This window comes from Tamandua tetradactyla, chromosome 5 (genome assembly GCF_023851605.1).
Source record: "Tamandua tetradactyla isolate mTamTet1 chromosome 5, mTamTet1.pri, whole genome shotgun sequence".
In the NCBI taxonomy this organism is placed as follows: Eukaryota; Metazoa; Chordata; class Mammalia; order Pilosa; family Myrmecophagidae; genus Tamandua; species Tamandua tetradactyla.
Window position 1 is genome coordinate 25478484 of NC_135331.1, and position 22708 is coordinate 25501191.

The window sequence follows — 22708 nt, forward strand, 5'->3', positions numbered from 1 at the left end:
GGGCAATCCAGGAAAATCGCCCCAGTTAAGACCCTTTCCGCAAAGACCCTTTTTGCCATATGAGGTCAATTTCACTTTTTCCAGGGATAAGGACCGTGACATATTTGGGGGGCCCTACCTTAGCTGATCAGAGGTGGAAAGAGGTCTGGGCAGGGGAAGAGCCTGATCTGAGCTTGACTTGGAGCTGCCATTGAGGGGTCTGCATGTGGCTTAAACAGATTGTCTCGCAGTTCTCAAGGCTTGACGCTGGAAATCTGTGGGGCAGAATCCTTCCTTGCTTCTTCCCAGCTCCTGGAAGTTTCTGGCGATCCTTGAGTTTTGATGTCATCATCACGTGGCCTTCTCTCCACATTCTCTGGGTCTCCTCTCCCCTCACAAAGATCCAGCCATATGGGCTGTTCTAATTTGCTAGCTGGTGGAATATGATATACAATTGGAACGGCTTTTGAAAAGGGGGATTTATTAAGTTGCAAGTCCACAGTTCTAAGGCCCTGAAAACATCCCAATTAAAGCAAGTCTTCACTGAGGAAATGAAGTTCAGGGTTTCTCTCTCAACTGGAAAGGCACGTGGAGACATCTGCTAGCTCTCTCTCCAGGCTTCTTGTTTCATGAAGCTCCCCTGGGGGCGTCTTCCTTCTTCATCTCCAAAGGTCACTGAGGTGGCTGCGTGGGCTCTCGTGATTCTGAAGCTTTTTCCAAAATGTTTCCTCTTTAAAGGGATCCCAGTAAAGTAATCAAGACCCACCTGGAATGGGTGGGGTCACATCTCTGTGGAGATAACTTAATCAAGTTTCCAACCTACAGTACTGAATAGGGATTAAAAGAAACAGCTGCCCCCATGAGACCGATCAGTACTGACACATGGCTTTTCTAGGGCACAAAATCATCCTTTCAAACTGGCACATGCCCATCCTGCCCACATCCCACCTGGACCCAAGCATGCTCTGCCCAATCTCTGCCCCCACCCCAGGGAAGCATGGATAGGATAACTGCAGATGTGGCAATATGTTAAAAGTTGGTAGAGTTGGAGGCGGGTAATGTTGGAGTTCTCTTTGCGGATTTTGCATTATTTGTGCAACTGCCTTGTAAGTTTGAATTAATTTCAAAATGAAAGGTTAAAAGCACAACAACAAATAATCCCATGTAATTGCTCCAGGGTCATTTACTGTAAAGACGTCCCCTTGAATTGTATTGGTGCCTTTGTTTAAAGAAAAAAAGATTTTTTTTTTCAGTAACCCAAACCCATCAGGTTTTAAAACAAATAGCAAACACGCAGTTGTCAAGGCAGTGGAGCACCAGTGTGTGAATAAACCTAAGAAACCAATTATCCACAATACCCAGTCCGTAAAGAGATACACATCAATTTGGGAATTTTGTCTACACTAAAGGAACACTTCAAATCAGTAAGAAAAAGATGGATTGTTTCAGGTGTTGCTGGAACACGCAGGGAGCCATCTGGGAAAATAAATAAAGCAGAATCCCTACCTTTTTCTTTACACAAAATGAATTCCAGTTAGATCAAAGATTTAAGAGTAAGACATGAAACCATGTAATAACTAAAAGAAAACACAAGCAATTTTTTTTGTTTATAGTCTTAGGACAGGGAAGGTCTTTTTTTTTTTTATAATTTTTATATTTTATTTTTTTAATACCAAAAAAACCACCAAATGCAAACATTCCTATTTTGATCATTCTGTTCTACATATATAATCAGTAATTCACAATATCATCACATAGTTGCATATTCATCATCATGATCATTTCTTGGAACATTTGCATCTATTCAGAAAAAGAAATAAAACGAAAACAGGAAAAAAAGATCATACATACCATATCTCTTACCCCTCGCTTTCATTGATCACTAGCATTTCAAACTAAATTTATTTTAACATTTATTCCCCCTATTATTTATTTTGATTATTCCATATGTTCTACTTGTCTGTTGACAAGGTAGATAAAAGGAGCATCAGGTACAAGGTTTTCACAATCACACAGTCACACTGTGAAAGCTATATCATTATACAATCATCATCAAGAAACATGGCTACTGGAATACAGCTCTACATTTTCAGGCAGTTTCCTGCAGCCTCTCCATTACATCTTGACTAATAAGGTGATAGCTGTTTAATGCATAAGAATTTCACTCTTCATTTTGCTCTTCCCCCTTTTGGTCGAGAAGGTTTTCTCAATCCCCTGATGCTGAGTCTCAGCTCATTCCAGGATTTCTGTCCCACGTTGCCAGGAAGGTCCACACCCCTGGGAGTCATGTCCCACGTAGACAGGGGGAGGGTGGTGAGTTTGCTTGTTGTGTTGGCTGGAGAGAGAGGCCACATCTGAGCAACGAAAGAGGCTCTCTTGGAGGTGACTCTTAGGCCTAAATTTTAAGTAGGCTTGACCTATCCTTTGTGGGGTTAAGTTTCATATGAAGAAACCCCAAGATTGGGGGCTCAGCCTATAGCTTTGATTGTACACAGTGCTTGTGAGAATATCAAGAATTCAACTTGGGGAAGTTGAATTGGGAAGATCTTTTTTAAGGCATGATAAAACCCCAAGAAGCCATACAAGAAAAAAATGGTGATTTTGAATACATAAAGGAATTAAAATTTTTCATGCGGAAAAGTCTCTCAAAAGACCAGTGAAAAACCTGAGGGAAACTAGCTTCATTCAATACATAATGTGGTAGTTAGATTCACTTGTCAACTTGGCCAGGTGAAGACACCTAGTTCTGTTGCTGTGGACATGAGCCAATGGTATGTGAACCTCATCTGTCACTGATTACATCCGCAGTCGGCTAGGAAGCATGCCTACTGCAGTGAATGATGTTTGATTTAATTGGCTGGTGCTTAAATGAGAGAGCTCAACGTAGCACAGCCCAAGCAGCTCAGCATACCTCATCTCAGCATTTGCAGCTCAGCCCAGGCCTTTGGAGATGCAGAAAGGACTCACCCCGGGGAAGGTTGTTGGAATCCAGAGTCCTGGAGAGAAGGCCAGCAGAGACCACCCTGTGCCTTCTCACGTAAGAAAGAACCTCAATGGAAAGTTAGCTGTCTTTCCTGTGAAGAACTAAGAAAATAAATCCCCTTTTATCAAAAGTCAAACTTTCTCTGGTGTGTTGCATTCCGGCAGCTAGCAAACTAGAACACAATGTGATGCAAGGCTTACTTCCTTGATATTTAAATATTTACTATTAAAGACCAAGTACCCATTAAAATATGCCCAGAGATATGACTCATGAGTCCACAGAAAGAGAATTGCCTAAAGCTGTTACAACATATAAAGTTGCTCAACCTCATTAATGAATCAGCATTGCCAATTAAAATAACAATGAGATCCCACAATGACGAGAAAATAACTCAGTGAATTCTTCCCAGTCTGATGGGGAAAAATACCAGTCTTACACAAGCTCTTCTCAAGAACAGAAAAGACAGAACATTGCCCAAATCCTTTTATGAGACCAGCATAAAATAATCTTGACACCAAATCCAAATGAGGAAACTTCAAGAAGGTAAACTATGGGGTGATTATCATTCAAATAGGGATGCAAAACACTTAAACTATAAAACTCCTAGAAGAAAACATAGGGAAGCCTCTTCAGGACCTTGTGTTAGACAATGGTTTCTTAGATTTTACATCCAAAGCACCAGCAACCAAAGAAAACATAGATAAATGGGAGCTCATCAAAATTAAAAACTTTTGTGTATCAAAGAACTTGACGAAAGTGAAAAGATAACCTACTCGATGAGAGAAAATATTTGGAGACCAAATAGTCAATAAGGGTTTAAAATACAGAATACATATGAAAAAATTAGCAAACCAAAACCAGAAATATACAAAAAAATGTAACTCATCACCATGAATTTGGGTTTCTTCCAGGAATGCAAGGTTGTTGAACAGTAGAAAATCAAGCAAGGCAGTTTACTACAGTAACAGAATAAAGAAGAAAAAATCATTGGCCAGTTGTAGAAAAACATTTGAGAAAAACTTCCCAACATTCATTTATGATTTAAGAACAAACTCTTGGCAACTAGAAACAAAAGGAAACATCCTTAATCTGATAAGGGGTGTTACTTAAAGATAGAATGCAAAAAGCTTTCCTCTTGAGATAGGTTCCAACATAAGAATCACTCACTTTCAGTAGAATAGGGGCAGTCCTTAGCCATCCCAATAAAGTGAGAAAAATACATAAAAGGTATTAGGGTTGGAAAGAAAAAAATAAAACTATCACTACCTGTATATACAAGTATATACCATACAAACTGTTAGAGATAAGTGAATTTAGCAAGGTCACTGAAATCCAAGAAATTATACAAAAACCAATTATATTTCTAGATACCTGTCACAAAGAGAAAATACCTTTTTGAAAAGAAATCACTTATAATAGCATTTTAAAAAACACATCCCATACCCACTAACAAAACTAACAAAATGTGTGCAGGAGTCCTCTGCGCTGAACACCACAAAATACAATTGAGAGAAAGTAAAGAAGATTTAAAGAAATGGAATGTTATACTATGTTCATGGATTAGATACCATGTAGAGATGTCAATTCTTCCACGTTCATCTACAGATTCAATGCAATTGTAATCAAACTCCAGCAGGCAGCTCAATATAAAGACAAACAACCCAATTAAAAAATGGGCAAAGGAGTTGAACAGACGTCTCTCCAAAGATGATATGCAAATGGTCAGAGAGCTCATGAAAAGATGCTCAACGTCATTAGTCATCAGGGATATGCAAATCAAACCCACAATGAGATACCATTTCACATCCATGAGAATGGTTATACATGATGCCTAAGGAATGCACTGAGAAGGAGACTGGAAAACAATGGTGCATACATATGATTAGATAATGTGCTGATGCAAAAAGGAACGAAGTCGTGAGGGATGCATCGATGTGAATGAACCTGTGGGACATTTGGTGAGGCAAAATAAGCCAGAAACGAGGGGCAATATATAAGAGTCCACAAAGGTTCCAGGCACTAGAGTAACTTTCCAGAAACCTACAACCTCCAGGTGGGTCCCTGGTCCAGATAAGTCCTGACACCTAGCCAGCCTCTCCAGAACATCAGATGGTTCCATCTCCCTACCCCATACTGGTGACAGACCCTTCCAATATCAAAAATTAAGAATTGCCATAGCCCAAACAATCCCAAAGAGAAGTATGGAAAGATCAAAGGTGATGGTGGAATTACACCTAGAAGATAGGACTTCACAAATGAATATGAATGCTGAATCATTAAATTGATATCTCTTTTAGTCTCCAGTATTTTAGAGCAGCTAGAAGTAAAAACCTAAAGTTGTGAAATTGTAACCCATGTCAAAGTCTGAAATATGTTCTACAACTAATTGTGGTGATGTGCTTGGAAATTTCTAGCTTTTTTTTGTATATATGTTATGGCTCATTAAAAAAGAAGGGAAAAAAAGTCGATTGTGATGATAAAAAAGTGTTTAAGCCTTCTAGCCTCCTATATTCTGGAGCAGCTAGAAGGAAAAATAGGAGAGGATGGTATGGTAGCCCATGACAAACCCTGGGATCTGTCCTGTAACCACTTGTTGAAGAGAGCTTTGAAAACTATTGTTTTTTTATTTCTTTGCTTTGTATATACATTATATTATACAAAAAAAAAGTTAAAAAAAAAAGCCAGAAATGAAAGAACAATTATTGTATAGTCTTTAGGAAATGCTTATAAGAAAACAGGGGCTTAGATTGTAAGCTTTTATAACAGACACATTTAGTCTGGAGTGGTAATTATTATTTCTGGATTCTGAAAGGCTGTTTTATATATGTATAACTTGGTATTTAGAGATAAGAATGAAGCTGATCAGGTCGGGATTAAGGTAATTCAGAACACAGGGGTAAGGAAGACATTCTATAATTTAGAACCTCATCCACTCTTTGAGACCAAAGGAAGAAAGGTTTATTTTGTCCAGAACCTAAATTTTCTGTAGCACATAATCTAATTCAACCTGTCTGGATAGCTCATTTGAACAATTGAAACACAGGGAGCCCAGAATAAGAAAGAGGTCCTTGAATCCTGCATAGATTATTGTAATGCCTGGATACATCCTAGAATATATTAAGCAGATATTAAAAAGTATTGGCAAAGTACCTTAAGGAATGGGAGAAAAAACATGGAACTATTAAACCTTACCATCAGGGAATTTCCTGATACTGTGCCAAATTTTAGGGACACCCAAATCAATAGGCCAAGTCCTTGATCTTGAGACTTGCTCTTGTGAAGCTTATATAGGTAGTGAAGAACTTTAGACTAACTAAAGGTTTACCCAAGAGTTACTTCTGGAGGGAGGACCTCTGTTGTTGCTCAAATGTGACCTCACTCTCTCTAAACCCAACTCTGCAAGGGAAATCATTGTCCCTCACCCCTTCATGGGACATGACATCCAGGGGTGAAAGTCACTCTGGTGGCATGGGACATGACCCCCAGGGATGAGTCTGGCCCTGGCACCCTGGGATCAACAATCCCATCCTGACCAAAAGTGGGGAAAGAAGTGTAACAAATAAGGTATCAGTGGCTGAGAGAGTTCAAATAGAGTGGAGAGGCTACTCTGGAGGTTGCTCTTATACAAGCTTCAGTTAGACACTGCTCCTATCATAACTTGCCAAACCCCAAACCAAATCATTCCTGCTCAGTCTAGGGCAATATATAAGATTCCACAAGGGTTCCATGCACTACCGTAACTTTCCAGAAACCTACAACCTCCAGATAGGTCCCTGGGCCAGATAAGTCCTGAAATGCAGAGGGCCCAGCCTCTCTAGAACATCAGCTAGTTCCATCCCCTTATCCCATATTACTGACAGCCCCCTCCAACATGGAAAGTTAGAATGGGCATAGCCCAAATACCCCTAAAGAGAGGGATAGAAACATCAAAGGTAATGGTGGATGTGCTGGTTTGAAGGGAAGTATGCCCCCTAAGAAAAGCCATGTTTTAATATGGATCCCATTTCTTAAAGGTAGAATAGTCTCTATTCAATGCTGTGTATTTGGGACTGTGATGGGATCATCTCCCTGGTTGATGAGATTTAGTTAAGAATGGTTATTAAACTGGATTAGGGGATGACATGTCTCCACCCATTTGAGTGGGTCTTGATTAGTTTCTGAAGTCCTATAAAAGAGGAAACATTCAGAGATTCAGAGAGACTCAGAGAGGGCAGAGAATGCTGCAACACTACAAAGCAGAGAGTCTACCAGCCAGCGACCTTTGGAGATGAAGAAGGGAAATGCCTCCCGGGGAGCTTCATGAAACCAGAAGCCAGGAGAGTAAGCTAGCAGATGATGCCGTGTCTGCCATGTGCCCTTCCAGCCGAGAGAGAAGCCCTGACTGCGTTCGCCATGTGCCTTTCCAGATGAGAGAGAAACCCTGAACTTCATCGGCCTTCTTGAACCAAGGTATCTTTCCCCAGATGCCTTTGATTGGACATTTCTATAGACTTGTTTTAATTGGGACATTTTCTTGGCCTTAGATCTGTAAACTAGCAACTCATTAAATTTCCCCTTTTAAAAGCCATTCCGTTTCTGGTATATTGCATTCCAGCAGCTAGCAAACTAGAACAGTGGAGTTGTACAGAGAAGGTAGGGTTTAAGATATGAGTGTGATTGCTGGATCATTATATTGATATTTCTTTTAGTCTCCACTATCTTAGAGCAGCTACAAGTAAAAACCAAAAATTATGGAATTGTAACTCATACTAAACTCTGAAATCTGTTCTACAACTAATTGTGTGCTGTTCTTTGGAATTTAATGCTTTTTTGTATATATGTTATTTTCCACACAGGAAAAAGTTGATTGTGATGATAAAAAAGTATTTATTCCTTCTAGCCTCCAATGTTCTGGAGCAGCTAGAAGGAAAAATCTGAGAGGAAGGCACGGTAGCCCATGACGAACTCTGGAATCTGTCCTGTAACTACTTGTTGAACATTGCTTTTTCTTTCTTTGCTTTGTATATATGTTATATTGTACAATTAAAAAGTTAAAAAAAAAGAAAACAACAAAAAATGTGTTGGAAGGATGTTTAAAAATAGGAATGCTTGTATGTTGCTGGTGGGGGCTTCTGTGCAAAGCAGTTTGGCAGCTCCACGGAAAGTTAAACATAGATTGGCCATGTGACCCGGTAATCCCACTTCTTGGTATTTATCACAAAGAATTGAGCAGGGACCAGATCAGATGCTTGCACACGGATGCTCGGAGTGGCATGATGCACAACTGCCAAAAGGTGGGTGCAGCCCAAGCATCCATCCACAGATGAAGGGCTAAACATGTGGTCCATACGTACAATGGAATAACAAGGAACGAAGTCCTGGTGCACCCAAGAGCATGGGTGAAACTTGGGGAAGACATCATGTTGTGGGAACTAAACCAGACACAAAAGGACAGTTGCCATATAATTCTACTTACAGGAAATAATGGGAATATGCAACTTTCCCATTCCCCACACCCACCCCAGCCCCTGGTAAACTGTATTCTAGTTTCTGATCCTATGAATTTGCATATTCTAATTATTTCATTGAAGTGCATTCATATAATATCTGTCCTTTTGTGTGTGGCTTCTTTCATCAACATGATGTCTTCAAGTTTCATTGCTCCAGCATTCCATTCTTTTTTATGGCTGAATAATATCCCCCAGCATGGATGAACCACACCCTGTTTATCCACAGGCCGCCTTGAAGCACATCATAGGGCTGGCGCCTCCAGACATTAAGAACAGGCTAAGGCAATGAAGACACTCTGTAAGGCAAACGAACGGCAAGCAAACCGGCAATGGGACAGGAAAGGGTCCCCTGATCTGTGACAGATGTCAGTGGGAAAGGACTGATGTTTCTCAACAAGTGGTGCCGGAGCCTGAAGTCGGAAAGCAAAGAGGGATATGAAGTGGGAAGAGTGGGTGCTGGCTGGAGCCTGCCCTGGGCGGGAGCTGGAGGCCCCCAGGGTGTCACTGCTTGTTGCCAAGGGTGACAAGGCAATCCCGCAGCAGCTAGGACCCTTCGACCCGGAGCTTGGCCACACACCTGGTGCGGGACAGGGAGACACTGAAGGTGGGTGCAGGGAGGGAAGTGGACCAGCCACTGGTCCGGCCCCTGCCCCCTGCCAAGCAGCTGGGTCAGCAGAAAAGCCTGACTGCTGGTGTGCGGCCTTGCTTCCGTCCTCTCGAATCTCCCACAAACCTCTTGCTTGGATGTCTTCCCAACCAGAAAACCCCAGGAAAGGGAACTGTGGGGAATGTCGTTCAGCTGGCCAAGGGGGACATGTCACCATGTCGCCACAGAACTTTCCACCTATCAGAGAAGATCAGACGGTGGCCCCTGGCAGCTGCTGAGGACGTGGGGACCATGAGGAAAATGCAGGTATTGTTCGACCTCCGTCACCTTGCTGTGTGACAGCTCAGCAAGTGTGACTTATTTACGTGGCACAACCGCGCTTCAACAGGGAGGAGAGACTGGGCTGCATCACCCAGGGACTCATTCGGAGAAGGGTGCACTTGGGATTTTTTCTAACCATGGGTACATGGCACTTATCACCACTAAGGGAAAATGTAAGCTCTTTTTCATACCTGGGCCTCGAGAGTCCCAGATACAGTTTTGGTCACAATTCTATTTATTTCTTTTCTTTTTTTTTAATGCCATTTTATTAAGATGTAGTATATATTCACCTACCATACAGCCACCCACATTATACAAGCAGCGGTTCACAGTACCATTACATGACTGTGCAACTGTCATCACAGTCGACTTGTGAATTTTTCATTATGCCAAAAAGTAAAAAATAAAAATAAACGTAAAGAACACCCAAAACGTCCCATATCCCACCCCTTGAGTTGATTTCTTATTCCCCAGCAGTCCTGGGTGGGTGAACAGGTTGGTAAAGGGAGTTGGGGGGGTGGGGTGCTGCTCTATGCCAGGAATCTGCTGGGGGGGGGGGGGACCCAGGTTGTCCCAAAGGTGGAAATGGCTTGCAGGAGGCTGGAAGTGGACCTCCTGCCTCTGCACAACCTCCCCTCCCTGTCTGGCTTCCGTCCTTTGCAACTTGGCTGGAGGCAACCCTTCCAGGAAGCCTTCCCTGATTTCCCCTCAGATGGCCCACCGCACGGACGGCCCCTCTTGCTCTGGGAGTACCTCCTGCTGTGGCTCCAAGCCAGACTCTTTGGGAGGGCAGAGGTCTCCCAACAGGCACTTGGCCACCAGGGGCTGGAGGGAACCAGCTAGCTGGGCCCAGGGCAAGTCTTTGCCTCCCTTGCTCCTGGCCGCGTCCGGCCACTGGAAGGAGAATCCTGGGGTGCCTGCAGCAGGGAGTCCTGGCTTGCATAGCCCCAGTCTCCCTGTCTCTGTGACTTCCAGTGCCCTGGAGTTGCGGCCCCCCGTGGAACCCGAGTGGTACAAAGGATGGAAAAGGCAGCCGTTTGGCCACTGGCCTTCGAGGCTGAGTCCAATCTCCAGTGCCAGGTGAGTCACCCACAAACTCCCACGGCTGTCCAGCTTCCGAGCCCTGGGACTGGGGAGATGCCTTTCCCCAAGGCCAAGGCCCCCACCTTGCCTGTCTTCTGGGAGCTGCACTTTCCAGGGGCTCCCTGTTGTGGGTTTGGGGGGGCTGGGGCGTTCGCACAGGTCCAGCCATGCCCTCGACTTCTGGGTAACCCTAGCAGGTGCCGGGGCTTCCCAGCTTGGCCTGTCCCTGGCACCGGGACTGTCTGGGAGCTGGGTCACAGACAGTGCACCCGTTCTGCCTGGGGGTTGGGGGAAGGGCGGGGCGGGGCAGCTATGGGCCCATCCTGGGGACGAGGGGATGTCACCCTGTTTTGGGGGGGTGGGAAGTGCTTAGGGCTGGGAGAATCTGGGGTGGGCCGTGCTTTGCTGCTAGGCTGAAGCCTCAATACCCTGGCTGGCAGGGGAGGGGCCTTGGTTTGCCATGCCCCCCCCCCCATGCTCCCTGCCACTGCCCTGCCTTGCTTCCTCTGAGCCTTTGCACAGGCTGTTCCTGTGCCTGGAACACCTCAGACCAGAAGCAGCTCTGAGGCCCATCCCTGGGTACCTGCTCTCACGTGTGCTGGCAGACAGATTACACCAGGTCCAGGGCTTCCAGGCTGGGTGCCCCCACCCCAGGCTGCCCTGACCCTCACCTACTAACAGGTGTCCCTGGCTGGCTTTGCCCAGTGGCACCCTGGGCACCCAGGTCTGCAGCAGGCGAGCCCTGGCCTTACCTCATATGCAGAGGAAAGTACCTGTCCAGCTGCCAAGGGGCGGCTCTCAGCCCCACCCTGCCTCGAGTGCTTACAAGCCCAGGGGTGCTGGGAAATCTAGGCCCTGGGGTGGGGCGGGAAGCATGGGCACACGGATGGTGACAGGCCACCCACTGAGGCTTCCTGCACCCACTCCAGTTCCCTCCTGTAGGGTCTCCTGTAGGCAGACCCCCCAGTCCTCACCCATGGCACTGTTCCCCCACACTCATCCCATCCTTCATTGCCTTTAAGGCTTGGCTTGCTTACCTCCTTCAGGAAGCCCTCCAGGAGGACCTGCCCTTGCCCCACCAACCCCCTGCCTCTGTCCATGGCGAGGCTGAGGGAGGCCTGGACTCCATGCTGGGTGACCAGGGACAGCGGGGTTCCCTTGGAGTGAGGGACACCACCTCATCGAGACCCCACCCCCACCCCTGAGACAGGTGGCCCAGCTGCCGCTCCTCCCCCGCCCAGGGTGGTGGGGACAGGACAGGACCCAGGGATGGGCGCAGACTCTGCTGCCCTCGCGTGGCCACTTTGGGCACTGCCGGACGAGCCACCCGGGCCGGGAACCCCAACCTGGAGTCTGGCTTTGGGATGGTCGCAAGCTTGGGACCCAGGGACCAGGGACAGCCTGGGTCCGGCAGGTCAGGGCCCCGTTTTCCAAGCTCCCCAGCAGCCCAGCTGACCTGGGAGGGGACGAAGGAGGTGGGTGACCCCACGGGGCAGCTGTGGAACTGCGACGAAGCCCGAACACGTGGGACACACAGGGTGTGTGTTCCCCCCACCCCCAGCACAGGCAGGATATTTATTTCCTGACAAAGTCCTCAGAAGAAGGAGGAGCACAAGGCCCATCCCACCGCCACCGGGGCCACCTGCTCTCTGCCAGCTGGGGATGGGAAACCAAGGCAGCTCAGCACCAGGGGGCTCCCGTGGTGGGGTGCCAGACCCCCGTGCATTCAGGGGGCAGGGTGTATACACACTGGGGTTTGAGGTAGTGGGTCGAGGACCACGTCTGGGCTCGCAATACATATAGGAAAACTCCATGGTTCCGGGGGACTCGGGGACCTGCGTGCTGCAAGGGAATGGAGGGTTCTAGCATGGGCTTCGGGAGCCAGTCTCGCTTCCGAGGGCACCACAGGCCCCAGGTCCTGGGGCTACTGATCTAGGGGGCGCAGGAATGAAGGGGCTGGGTGCCGTGCCGTGGCCCCCGGGAGAGCCCCCGAGGCTCTGCTGCTGCTCCCGCGGCCCCCAGGCCCGGGCTCACGCCTGCGGCCCCCACACGAAGTCCCTGCAACCGAGAACGTGTTGAAGCAATGGGCGCGATGGGCCCCTGCCCCGGGGTGGGGTGGGGTGGGGCCCCCCCGGCCTGACTGCTTCCCGCCCCGCACCCCCCCCGCCAGGCCCCTCACCTGCAGCCCTTCTGGCGGCGCAGAACGACATAGAGGAGGGCAGCCAGGGCCACCACAGCCAGGCCTCCGAAGATGATACTCAGCAGCACCGCCTGGCTCCGTCCTGGGGAGGGGGCTGCCGACGTGAAATACGGGCAGTGGCCCTGGGGGGGGGGGCGTGGGGGGGTTTGCACCCGGAAGGGCAGGCCATCCTTACCTGGCTGGCACTCGGGGGTGGGTGCGGACCAGGTGCCGTCGGCTTGGCAGGTGCTGGCCCCCGGCCCGGCCAGGCTGTAGCCACTGTCGCAGCCGAAGTGCACGGTGGAGCCAGCCAGGTAGGTGGTGCCTTCCTTGTGCCCGTGCAGGGGCGGGGCCAGCCAGCCGCAGGAGACCACTGCGTAGGGGACAGGTGGCGGGCTGAGCTGGCGGGGGCGGTGTACTGGGGGAGGGGTCCCTTCCCCCCACCTCCCCGCCCCGTCTCTGGCCACCCGTGCTCACCTGGCTGCAGGCTGGCTGCGCGCTGCTGGTGCAGCCGGTGCGCGGCCAGCGTGGAGTTGCCGGTGCTGAGGCTCCCGGTGGCCGCCACATCGAAGATGCAGAAAGGGTTGTCCCCGCAAAGGGCGGTGGCCTCAGCCTCCAGGCCGGCGTCCAAGGCGGCCTCGCCAGGGAACAGGGGTTGGAAGGTGGGGTCGTGCTTCGGCCGGAACAGAAAGTTGTTGAGCAGGAAGCGTGAGTCGTAGGTGAGCAGGGAAGATGTGTTCGGCACGGCCCCTGCGGAGGGGACAGGCATCCGGTGGCTGTGAGGTTGGGGGGGTCTCTCCCCAGGGGAGTCCCCCCAACCCCTCACCCCCACCCCCCACGTCATTTACAGTCGGCCCCAAACTCGAACAGCTGCTGGGGACTGGCGTTGGCGGGCAACACCCGCCCATTGCGCAGAGTGAAGTCGTCGGAGGGGTCACCGTTGAGTGTTCCCAGGAGGCCGCGGGTGTGCGTGAGGAACTTCTCGGGCAGCAGGACGGCCACGCTCAGGGATGGGCCCTGGGCGCTGACTTCCAGGCCGGCCCCTGAGGCCAGCATGATTGTCACGTTTTGCTCAGCTGCCACCGACAGGAACATGCCTGGGTCGCCGACGAAGAGCCTGGGGTCAGGGTGGCCCTCTGTGGGCAGGGGGCAACCTGGGACTCCGCTGATAGGAATCATTGCATCTGATCACCATCCCTGCAGAAGGGTGGCCGGGGACACAGGCAACGAGCACCTGTGCCCCCCACCCCACTGGCCCACTCACCCTTCAGGTCCATCCACCTCTGCTCTGCGAAGCTGAGAACCTCTTGGTTCAGCAGCACCTGCAGCCCCCCGGTGCCGGCCAGACGCACCTCCACCACGTCTGACTTGCTCTCCTGGACTGCCACTGCAGTCAGCCCTGTGCCGCGGGCCCGCGCACCTGGAGTAGGGCAGACGTGGGCTTGGCTTGGCTCCAGCAGCCCAGCCCCACAGATGCCAGAACCACTGGGGCAGCCCCCTGCACCCCGAGTCTTGGGGGGGGTCCCTTCCCAGTGCCCGGTCCTCCTCACCATTGGGCATGGTGCCCGGCTCGGCCCGCGCCTGGACGCTGAGGTTTGTGGGTGCCGCCTCCAGCAGCACGTACTCGCCGCGCCCATTGAAGGAGTAGGTGACGCCGTCAAAAGTGACGAAGTGGGGGTCCCCGAAGACAGAGGCTGGAGGGACAGCGGGCGGAGGGGCGTCAGCTGGGACAGGACAGGGGACTCGGCTGGGAATGGGAGTCTGCAGGGGAGGCCGACCCGCAGCGGGGGCGGGGGGGGGACCGGCAGGGCAGGCAGGGTCCCCTCCACCCCGTACCCCCCATCACCCACCGAGGCGCGGGGGCCGGTAAGTGCGGCAGTCGCTGGAGGGCCGCCTGCGCATGTAGCGGGGACACTCAGGCGCCCACAGACAACAGTGGTAGAAGCTGATGACGTCATACACCCAGTGGGAGAGGCCGGGCACGCGGGGGGGCACCAGGTAGGGGGGCGCGCCCCAGTCGTGCCCGCGGTCCGGGGTGCTGCCGCCGTCCGAGTCGGCTGTGAGCAGCTGCATGCCGGCCGCCGTATAGCAGCACTGCTGGCCCGAGGCGTAGTGGGGACTGGGGAACGGACGGGGTCAGGGACCATGGGGGTGGTGGTGCAGCCCTCCCCACCCCCATGCCCTGGGGCTCCCCCGCCCCCGCTCCCCTGCTGTCCAGGGGCTCACCTGGCCTGCACGGAGCGCACGCAGTGCACGGCGCCTGGGTGGTAGGTGCAGACGCTGCCCTGCTCCATGTCACAGCCGTAGTCCACCTGCAGAGGGCCCAGCCGTGGGGTCACCCATCCATCCCCGCCCCAGCCCAGCCTCCGGCCGCCACCGACCACCTCCCACCCCCGCCGCCCCTTGCGCTGTCCCAGTGACCGTGGTGGCCGGGGGCTGGGAGGGCGTGGAAGGGGGCTCACAAAGAAGCGCCCGGAGTCAGCCCGGGCCTGGGCCAGGGTGCAGGGGCAATCGGGGAGCTCTCCCAGGAAGTCGGGCAGCTGGTCTTCCAGGGTCTCCCAGGCCTGGCACTGTGCACGGGCCCACCCCACCGGGTCGCCCCAGAAGTTCTCGCCCAGGTGCCAGGCCAGCGCGTGCTCGTTGCTCCAGAGAGCCTGCACGTCCCTGCGGGGGACAGGCGGGGCTCAGCGCCAGACCCCCTCCCCCAGCCCGGGCCCCCCTCCTCCGCCATGCCCTGGCCCGGTGCCCCTACTTTTCCCCAGCCTGATGTCTGCCGCTGACGATCCGGAGCGCCCCCACTTCCCAGCTCTGGAAGTTGGGAGGGGCAGGTTTTGGGGTGAAGGTGAAGAGGCCCGAGTTGGAGATGTTTGTGGCCAGAGGGTACAGGTACTTCCATTTGGCCGCCCATTCCCTGGAGTACGGCTTCCCTGAGAGCACAGGTGGCCTCCGTCAGTCCCGGGACCTCCGGAGGCACCCCCACCCCCATCCCCTGAGGACAGGTGCTCCAAGCAGATGGACGGACAGATGGATGGGCCCACCATGCCAGCGGGGACTCCTGCTGCTCCCCCCCCAACCTACACCTCAGGGTCCCAGGCCAGGCCTCCTCCCTGCTCCCAGCCGGGCCCCCAAAGCACAGCCTGCCGCCCCTGCCCCAGCCTGGAATCCCCTCTACCTCGTCTCGCCAAGTCCAAACTTTGGGGTGGCCCCGGCGCCCCAGGCCTCACCTGTCTCCTCGTAGCCCCACAGCTCAATGGTGACAGAGGGGCTGGGCAGGGCCCCTACCCGCCAGGTCACGGTGAGGTTGCCCGTGGTGCCCGTGGTGCCGTAGTACTGCCAGCGTGTCTCATTCTGCAGCTGGCACTTCCCCGCCTGTGACACTTTGCTGGGGTGCACTGTGGGGGGGGGCAGGTGAAGGCTGTGGGGGGCGGCCCACAGGGACCCAGCGTTGCAGCAACCACAGGCATCTCCCCCAGACCCTCATAACAAAAGGGAAACTGAGGCTGGGAGACACCTGGCTTCCACCTGACACTCCCCGCCGTGGGGGACCTCCTGGACGCCTCCACACTCTCCACGCTGGGACTCTGGGCTGGATGCCAGGGTGGGCAGGGTGGGGAGACGAGCGGAGGGGAACCCCCACCCCGTGGGGTGTGCACTGGGTTGGGCGGGGCCCCAGAGACTGGTTGAGCCAGAGTGGCAGGCAGGGCGGGGGAGCAGCTGGGGAAAGTCCCGGGCCTCGGGGGCCACGGGGGTGGGCCGCGGGCTCACCGGCCAGCCAGGTGCCCGCCCGCAGGAAGGAGCGGCCACCATCCAGGGAGAGCGTGAAGGGGATGCGGCCGCTCTCGTAGAGCAGGGGTGACACGCAGTGCACGCGGCCGAAGCTGTCCACGTGGCCCCGGGTCTGGACGCTCTCCTTGAACCTGGGGTGCGGGGCAGGGGAGGGACAGCAGTGACCGGGAGGGAGGTCCCCGCCACGTGGGCAGGGCAGGTGAGCCTCTGGCCGCGGGGCAGAGCCGCCACACCCCCAACCCCATCCCGGCGCCCAGGGTAGGGAGTTGGGGGGGGGCGCCCACCTGCACACGACGCTGTCGGGGGCCCCCGCCCAGCGCAGATGCTGCACCACGAAGTCCTCACCACCCATCACCGAGCCCGAGTAGGGTGAGATCTCCACGCAGAAGTCGCGGAAGTCCCGGCAGCATGTGCCCAGGCCCGAGCAGGTCGGGTGGCAGGAGCAGGGCCCACTCGTGTCCCCGCAGCGTAGGGTGCAGCTCTCCTGGGCCCCTGCGGGGTGTGAGGGGGGAAAGGCGGAAGGCCTGGGGTGCTCCCGTGTCTCCTTTGGGGGGGAGGATGGCCCCCCCCGGGGGTGAGGCTGGGAAAGTGCCAGGCCCAGGGTGACAGAGGGAAATGCTTCCAGAAGCCCAGCTGTGAAGCATCACAAGCTCCGCCCCCTTTACCCCGGCAGGGCTGACCTTCCGCCACCAAGTCCCTAAATCCCTGGGGTCTGGGGGGACCTGCCGTCCCAGGCTGGGTGCAGGGGAGTGGCCACTGAGAGTCCCCTTGGGGCCCCCAGCCCCTAACTCTCCCTGCACAAGAGCGCTGCACCCAGCACCCAGCACGGAGGTGAGGGGCACGCCCTGCCTTTTGGGGTGGGGGAGGTGGATGGGCGGTGCCTCCTGAGGGCAGGTCCCCACCTCCTCAAGCTGCCGGGAGGTCATCCAAGGGCAGAGGCTGCAGCCCAAAGCGGCCAGAAAAGGCCCAGGGCCCCCCTTTTGTCAAGTAGTAGGCTTGGCACTTAAGAGTGATGCTAAATATTTATTGACCGGGTGGGGATGGCTCTGGGGAGAGGGAGAAGCTGGAGGAGGGGGCAGTGACCACTGAGTGATACCAGTAAGTGAAATAAGGGCCGGGGGGAGAGGGGTTTGGCGCTGCCATGAGATGTGGGAGGTGGGGTGGGCCGGGGGTCTCGGGGTGCCTGCCTTCACTCCAACGGGAGCTGAAGCGCTTGGGCCCAGCCGAGGCAGCAGGCTGCTCCTGGGTGGGCTGGGATGGGGGTGGGGGCTTCCCCGCCTGTGATCACACCCTGCCTGGGGCTCGGGGTGCAGGTGAGGGGTGTCCCCCACCCGGAGCCTGCCACCCACCTCCGTTGAGGGCCCCCCAGAATCTAGTTTCCAGGACCTTCTTCCCAAGCTGGGCTGTGGAGCCCCGAGTAGCGTCTGCCCCAACTTAGCTCCAGCTACAGACAGACAGACACAGGGGCGCCGCGGCGGGGGAACGGACAGAGGGTGGGTGGGGGGCTTACCTGCTGCAGGCCGGGGGCCGCAGCCGGGGGCCGCCGCTAAGAGCATTAGCAGCAGCGGCTGTAGCAGCTCCATGGTGCGGTCTGCCGTGCGCCGCCTGAGGCTGGGGGGCCGCCCTGGGCCGCTCCCACTTAAGCCTCGCTCAGGCCCCGCCCCTTCCCGCCCAGGCTCCGCCCCCCAGCCCCTCTCAAAGTCCACAGGTACCTGCCCTGCGCCATTAGCACATTCCAAGCCCGCAGGCCTGGGGCGTGGGGGAGGGGGCCGGACCTCGGCCTGGGGACCCCCTCCCCACCCCAGGGAGGGGCAGGGGTGCACGCTCTGGGGACCTTTGGCACGGGCTGCAGGAGCCGTGGCACCGCCCGCCAGGCACTGCAGGGATGCGCAGTCAGGAGGAGAGGCTGGTCTTGCCAGGGAAGATTCCAGGCCCTGCCTGGTGGCCTCACTTCTCCGGCCCTGGGCCAGGAGGGGCTCCTGATTCCCACCCCCTGTTCACCTCCCATACACACACATACACAGCCCAGCAGAGGGCAGGGGGCGAGTAGATTCCTGTCTAGCGCCTGTGCGTGTGTGCGTGTGTGTCTCCCCTCTCGTGGGGACGGGAAGGAGCTGGGGGAACAGGGGACCCCCTTAGGTGCACAGGGAGCAAGAGGGTGAGGGTGGCCTACCCCCGCCGGGACCCGGGCAAGTGCCACATGGCAGCAGGGCCAGGCTGGGGTTCCAGAGGCAGCTCCTTCCCGGCTGGGGTGCTGGCCACACCTGCCCTGCCCAGTCCTTTCTGGATTTGGTATCATCTTCAGTGTCACCTCCCTGCCCACTTGGTGAATGGGGAAACTGAGACTCAGCCAGGGCGGGCAGTGAGGGGCTGGAGATAGGTGCCCTGGGGCCCTGCCACCTTGGGCTGTGTGCCCGGCAGGCCGCTGGTCCTCCCCGTCTCAGCTTTACAAGGTGTCCCAAGGGGAAATGCACATCTGCCTGGCAGTGCTACAGGCTGGTGTCATCAAGGGCCCCTTCCTGTGGCTTAGCTCAGGGTCCCAGGCCACCCGCTGTCCCTGGCACTGACCCTCTTGCCAGGTGGGCCTCCCCTGGGGCCAGGGCAGGTGTTGGGGTGCTCAGAGGTCATTTCCTGCAGGAGGTGCCAAAGGGGGCCTGCTGGGGCAAGCAGGGACCCTGGGTCACAAATCCGCCCCCAGGGCAGCTCTGCACAGAGATATAAAGGGTCCCCGTAAGGCCCCCAGCTTCTCAGGGCCTTGGCTCCCGGGGTTGCTGGGCACCTCTGCAGGTGGGGCCTGGGGTGGGCACTAGGGAAGAGTTGAGCCAGGGAGGCACTAGGCCCCAGGCTGGGGGTCCTGTTTCTTGTCCCTGGCAAAGATCCAGGCCCAGGGAGGGAGCTGAAACTCTCTTGGGGTGGGGGGACTGGAGGGCATGGGGAGGTCGCCAGGGAGAGTTTACCAGAGTCTGCAGGCAGGGAGGGCCTGTGGCCCTGAAGGGAGTGAGGCCGCTACAGTTTCCAGCCGGGATCCTCTGGCTACGTGGATGAGAAAGGAGGGAGGGGGTCAGTGGGTCTGCAGCCTGGAGCTTCTGTTCCAGGGGTGTCCAGCCCCCAGGCGCCATCCATGCTGGCTCCCTGGACCCGCCCCCAGGCCCCAACGTGGGGAGCAGTGTCAGCCACCGGGTCCCACCGGCTGCGGTTCCGGGGCAGAGCCCCCTACCAGCCCCATGCCCCCCATGGATGCATGTATGGGGTCACACTCTCCACCCTGGGCAGAGAGCCCGTTCTGGGGGAGGCCCTGGGCTGCCAGGAGGTGGGGGGCTGTCATAAGGAGTGGGAGGTGGGCCATTTGGGCCCCTGGAACAGTTCAGTGGGGACCAGCGCCCCGGGGCTTTGTGGCCTTAGGCAGAGCATGGTCTTAAACCCTCAGTAACTTCTGAGGCAGGGACCCTGCACATCTGTTTGGCTGGGAGCCCTGCGACTATCTCAGGGCCTAGAGAGGATAGTAGAGGGGTGAGGTGAGTGCCCCCTGCCCCCCCCCAGCCCCCCAGCTGGACCTCACCGCTCCCCACTCTGCCCTTCCGGACCAGCTCCACCTCTCGGGACCCGCAGCCGAGCCACACCTGCTTGCTGCCTCCAGGCCCAGCTCAGCCACACCCAGGGTTACTCCTTGCACACCCTCCCCAGGTGTGCCCCGTCCTGCAGGGCTGCCTTCCTCACACCAGGACCGTGCAGAGAGACAGTGACAACTGTTCCATCTTTATTAGAAAAACAACAACAACAAAAAAGGGCGAGGGCTGGAAATCCCAGCCCCCGGGGCTGGGTGCGGGCAGGTTTACAAAGTTCTCACGTAGAAAAGGAGGCCAGCTCTGCTCGCTGTCCCCACCAACCCGCGGTCACACGCCGGACAGCTGCTCCCCCCGGGGAGGGCTGGTGAGGCCCCTGTCCCGGCCACCTGCCCCTGACCCAGGTGGGCAGGGGACCGCCGCGTGGGGATGGGGACCCCAGGGGCGGGGACGGGGCTGTGGCCCAGGCCGGGGAGGGGGGGTGGGGGGTGGGAGGTGCTGCCGGGCTCAGATATCCATGTAATCCTCGTCCTCGTCCGTCTCGCTCTCCAGCGACGACTCCTGGCTGGACGTTTCCAGGACCTCCAGGGCTGGCTGGCACAGGCTCTCCTTCCTCACATTGGCGGCCGACTGCGCGGACAGGATGGCCGACTGCGCGGAAGGGGCAGCCCGTCACAGGCTCGCATCCTCTTGTGCCCCCGCCCCTCAACAGGGCCTTCCCAGGCTCTGCCCACAACCCCTGCCCTAGAGCCCCCAGTCCCTCTCAGCATCTCTGGACTCCCATAGCCCCCAGCCCCCCCACGCTACCCCCTGCAGCCCTTGGCACCCCTAGCTCCCCCACCATTGCCCCCTGCAGCCCTTAGCACCCCCCGCTCCCCGACCGCTGGCTGCTCCCCCACCATTGCCCCCTGCAGCCCTTGGCACCCCCAGCTCCCCCACCATTGCCCCCTGCAGCCCTTGGCACCCCCAGCTCCCCCACCATTGCCCCCTACAGCCCTTGGCACCCCCAGCATCCCCACCATTGCCCCCTGCAGCCCTTAGCACCCCCCGCTCCCCGACCGCTGGCTGCTCCCCCACCGTTGCCCCCTGCAGCCCTTGGCACTCCCAGCTCCTCCACCGTTGACCCCTGCAGGCCTTAGTACCCCCAGCACCCATACCATTGCCCCCTGCAGCCCTCGGCACCCCCACCATTGACCTCTATACCTTTCATCACCCCTAGACCCCCACCATTGCCCCCTGCAGCCCTTGGCACCCCCAGCTCCCCCACCTTGCCCCCTACAGCCCTTGGCACCCCCAGCATCCCCACCATTGCCCCCTGCAGCCCTCGGCACCCCCACCGTTGACCTCTATACCTTTCATCACCCCTAGACCCCCACCATTGCCCCGTTGCCCCCCTGTACTCCCCAGCACCCCCATCATTGCCCCCTGTTGCCCCCAGGCCCCTCCGTGGGCCTCTGTAGCCCCCTGGCCCCCCGCCCACAGCTCGCGGTACCTTCAGCTTCTGCTTGGTCTCCTCCGAGACGCTGCCTTTGGGGGAGAGCAGGGTGGGGGTGGGCGGGGTGACGGTGATCTCGGGGGGGAACTTGGTGGCGGCGGAGGGGATGAGCAGCTTCGGTACGCTGGGCGGGGGGCGCGCCTTGGCCCTGCCGGGGGCCTTGGGGCTGCAGGCTGAGGGCAATGCACGGACTGAACCTCCTGCACGGACCCCCGGCCCACCACCCTCCCTGCAGCCTCCTCCTTGGCCCTCAGCCCCTGTGCTGTCCCCCACCCCCCCACCCCAGGTCTCACGGGGGACCCCCGGGGACCTTGCACCGTGCAGCTGCTCTAGGACTCTCGGCTGGGGGCGGCACCACAGGGAGGCCCCCTGGGTTAGGGTGTAGCCTGGGGCTGACTGCGGCCTCTTGTCCCTCCCAGCACCTCTGGGCTCCCTGTGAGCTGGGGAGGGCTGGCCCTGGCCACTCTCTGCATTCCTCCCTGCTGGGCCTGGAGCCTGGGGCGTTTATGCCTGTGGCTGGGGTGGGTGGGGAGCTGCAGGGGACAGCCAGGACATAGAGCCTTGAGCTGACATGGGTCCTTGGGTGCTGACGTGGCCCCCCCCCAGCACGGATGGGAGGGTTTGCTCACGGGGTCCATGTCCATGCATGCTTGCATGGACATGGACCCCGTGAGCAAACCCTCCCATCCGTGCTTGCTCCCCCAGTGGAGCAGCTTCCTTGGGGCACCCCACAGCCCATTTTGTTAGGAGAGAAGGGACACGTGCTCCCAGCCCCCTGAGGCTACCCAAGGCCCTGGCCTCTGCAGCCCACTCCCCTCCCAGGGCCCCCCTGCAGGCTCTGTCTGCCGGGCCCGGGGCCCCCGATGCCCTCTCTCCCAGCTTACCCTGGCTGCAGGTTGGCTCTGCACCTGGCCGGGTGGGGGCTTCCAAGGGCCAGCAGGGCAGCTCAGCTGGGGAGGCCGCGGGCATCATCTTGGGGGGCTGGTTGCGCTGGGGCTCCTGGGGTGTGGGGCCGGTGCCCTCTGCCACCTCTGCCAGCTCCTCCCCTTCTGTGGGACATGGGGGCCAGCTGGGGGTGACCATCTGGGGCCCTGTGTGCCGTGCTCCTGGCACCCGGGGGGAGTGTGGGCCCTGACAGGGCTGAGTCCAGCAGACACCCCATAGAGAGCCTCACGAGTGGGCCGGACAGGGTGACCCCAGGGGACAGTGGGGACAGATCCTGG

The 22708-nt window shown here is 56.4% G+C and overlaps 2 protein-coding genes across 5 annotated transcripts in view; both read right to left on the minus strand.

The window, feature by feature from the left end:
* Positions 1-1685: 1685 nt before the first annotated feature.
* SUSD2 (sushi domain containing 2) lies at positions 1686-18037 on the minus strand. Of its 2 annotated transcripts, none has more exons than XM_077160196.1 (15): positions 17938-18037; positions 16712-16919; positions 16407-16558; positions 15866-16033; positions 15394-15568; positions 15104-15305; positions 14868-14953; positions 14492-14760; positions 14192-14335; positions 13906-14061; positions 13490-13738; positions 13119-13391; positions 12838-13014; positions 12642-12744; positions 1686-2333 (listed from the first exon to the last, which is right to left on the minus strand). In XM_077160196.1, exons 1-15 carry the CDS (start codon positions 18008-18010, stop codon positions 2264-2266), a joined length of 2505 nt encoding a protein of 834 aa, XP_077016311.1. In that variant the 5' UTR covers positions 18011-18037; the 3' UTR covers positions 1686-2263. The 2 variants fall into 2 exon arrangements, with proteins under 2 accessions (XP_077016311.1, XP_077016312.1); XM_077160197.1 differs by lacking the exon at positions 1686-2333 and adding an exon at positions 8565-12520.
* Positions 18038-20171: 2134 nt separating this feature from the next.
* CABIN1 (calcineurin binding protein 1) overlaps positions 20172-22708 on the minus strand; it is a 135636-nt gene continuing 133099 nt past the window's right edge. For all 3 annotated transcript variants that reach the window (XM_077160200.1, XM_077160198.1, XM_077160199.1), the window contains exons 35-37: positions 22370-22534; positions 21483-21658; positions 20172-20641 (exon numbers count right to left, since the gene is read on the minus strand). In XM_077160200.1, coding sequence (XP_077016315.1) covers positions 20498-20641; positions 21483-21658; positions 22370-22534 — 485 coding nt within the window. In that variant the 3' untranslated portion in view covers positions 20172-20497. The remainder of the gene's footprint in view (positions 20642-21482; positions 21659-22369; positions 22535-22708) is intronic.

Bases quoted from the DNA above. Each gene is read 5' to 3' on its own strand.
- SUSD2 (XM_077160196.1), bottom strand. From the start codon at position 18,010: ATGGAGCTGCTACAGCCGCTGCTGCTAATGCTCTTAGCGGCGGCCCCC. The intron at 14,761-14,867 runs GTGAGCCCCTGG...TCCGTTCCCCAG, and splicing joins GTGCGCTCCGTGCAGGCCAG to TCCCCACTACGCCTCGGGCC. The intron at 13,739-13,905 runs GTGAGTGGGCCA...TCGGCGACCCAG, and splicing joins GAGGTGGATGGACCTGAAGG to GCATGTTCCTGTCGGTGGCA.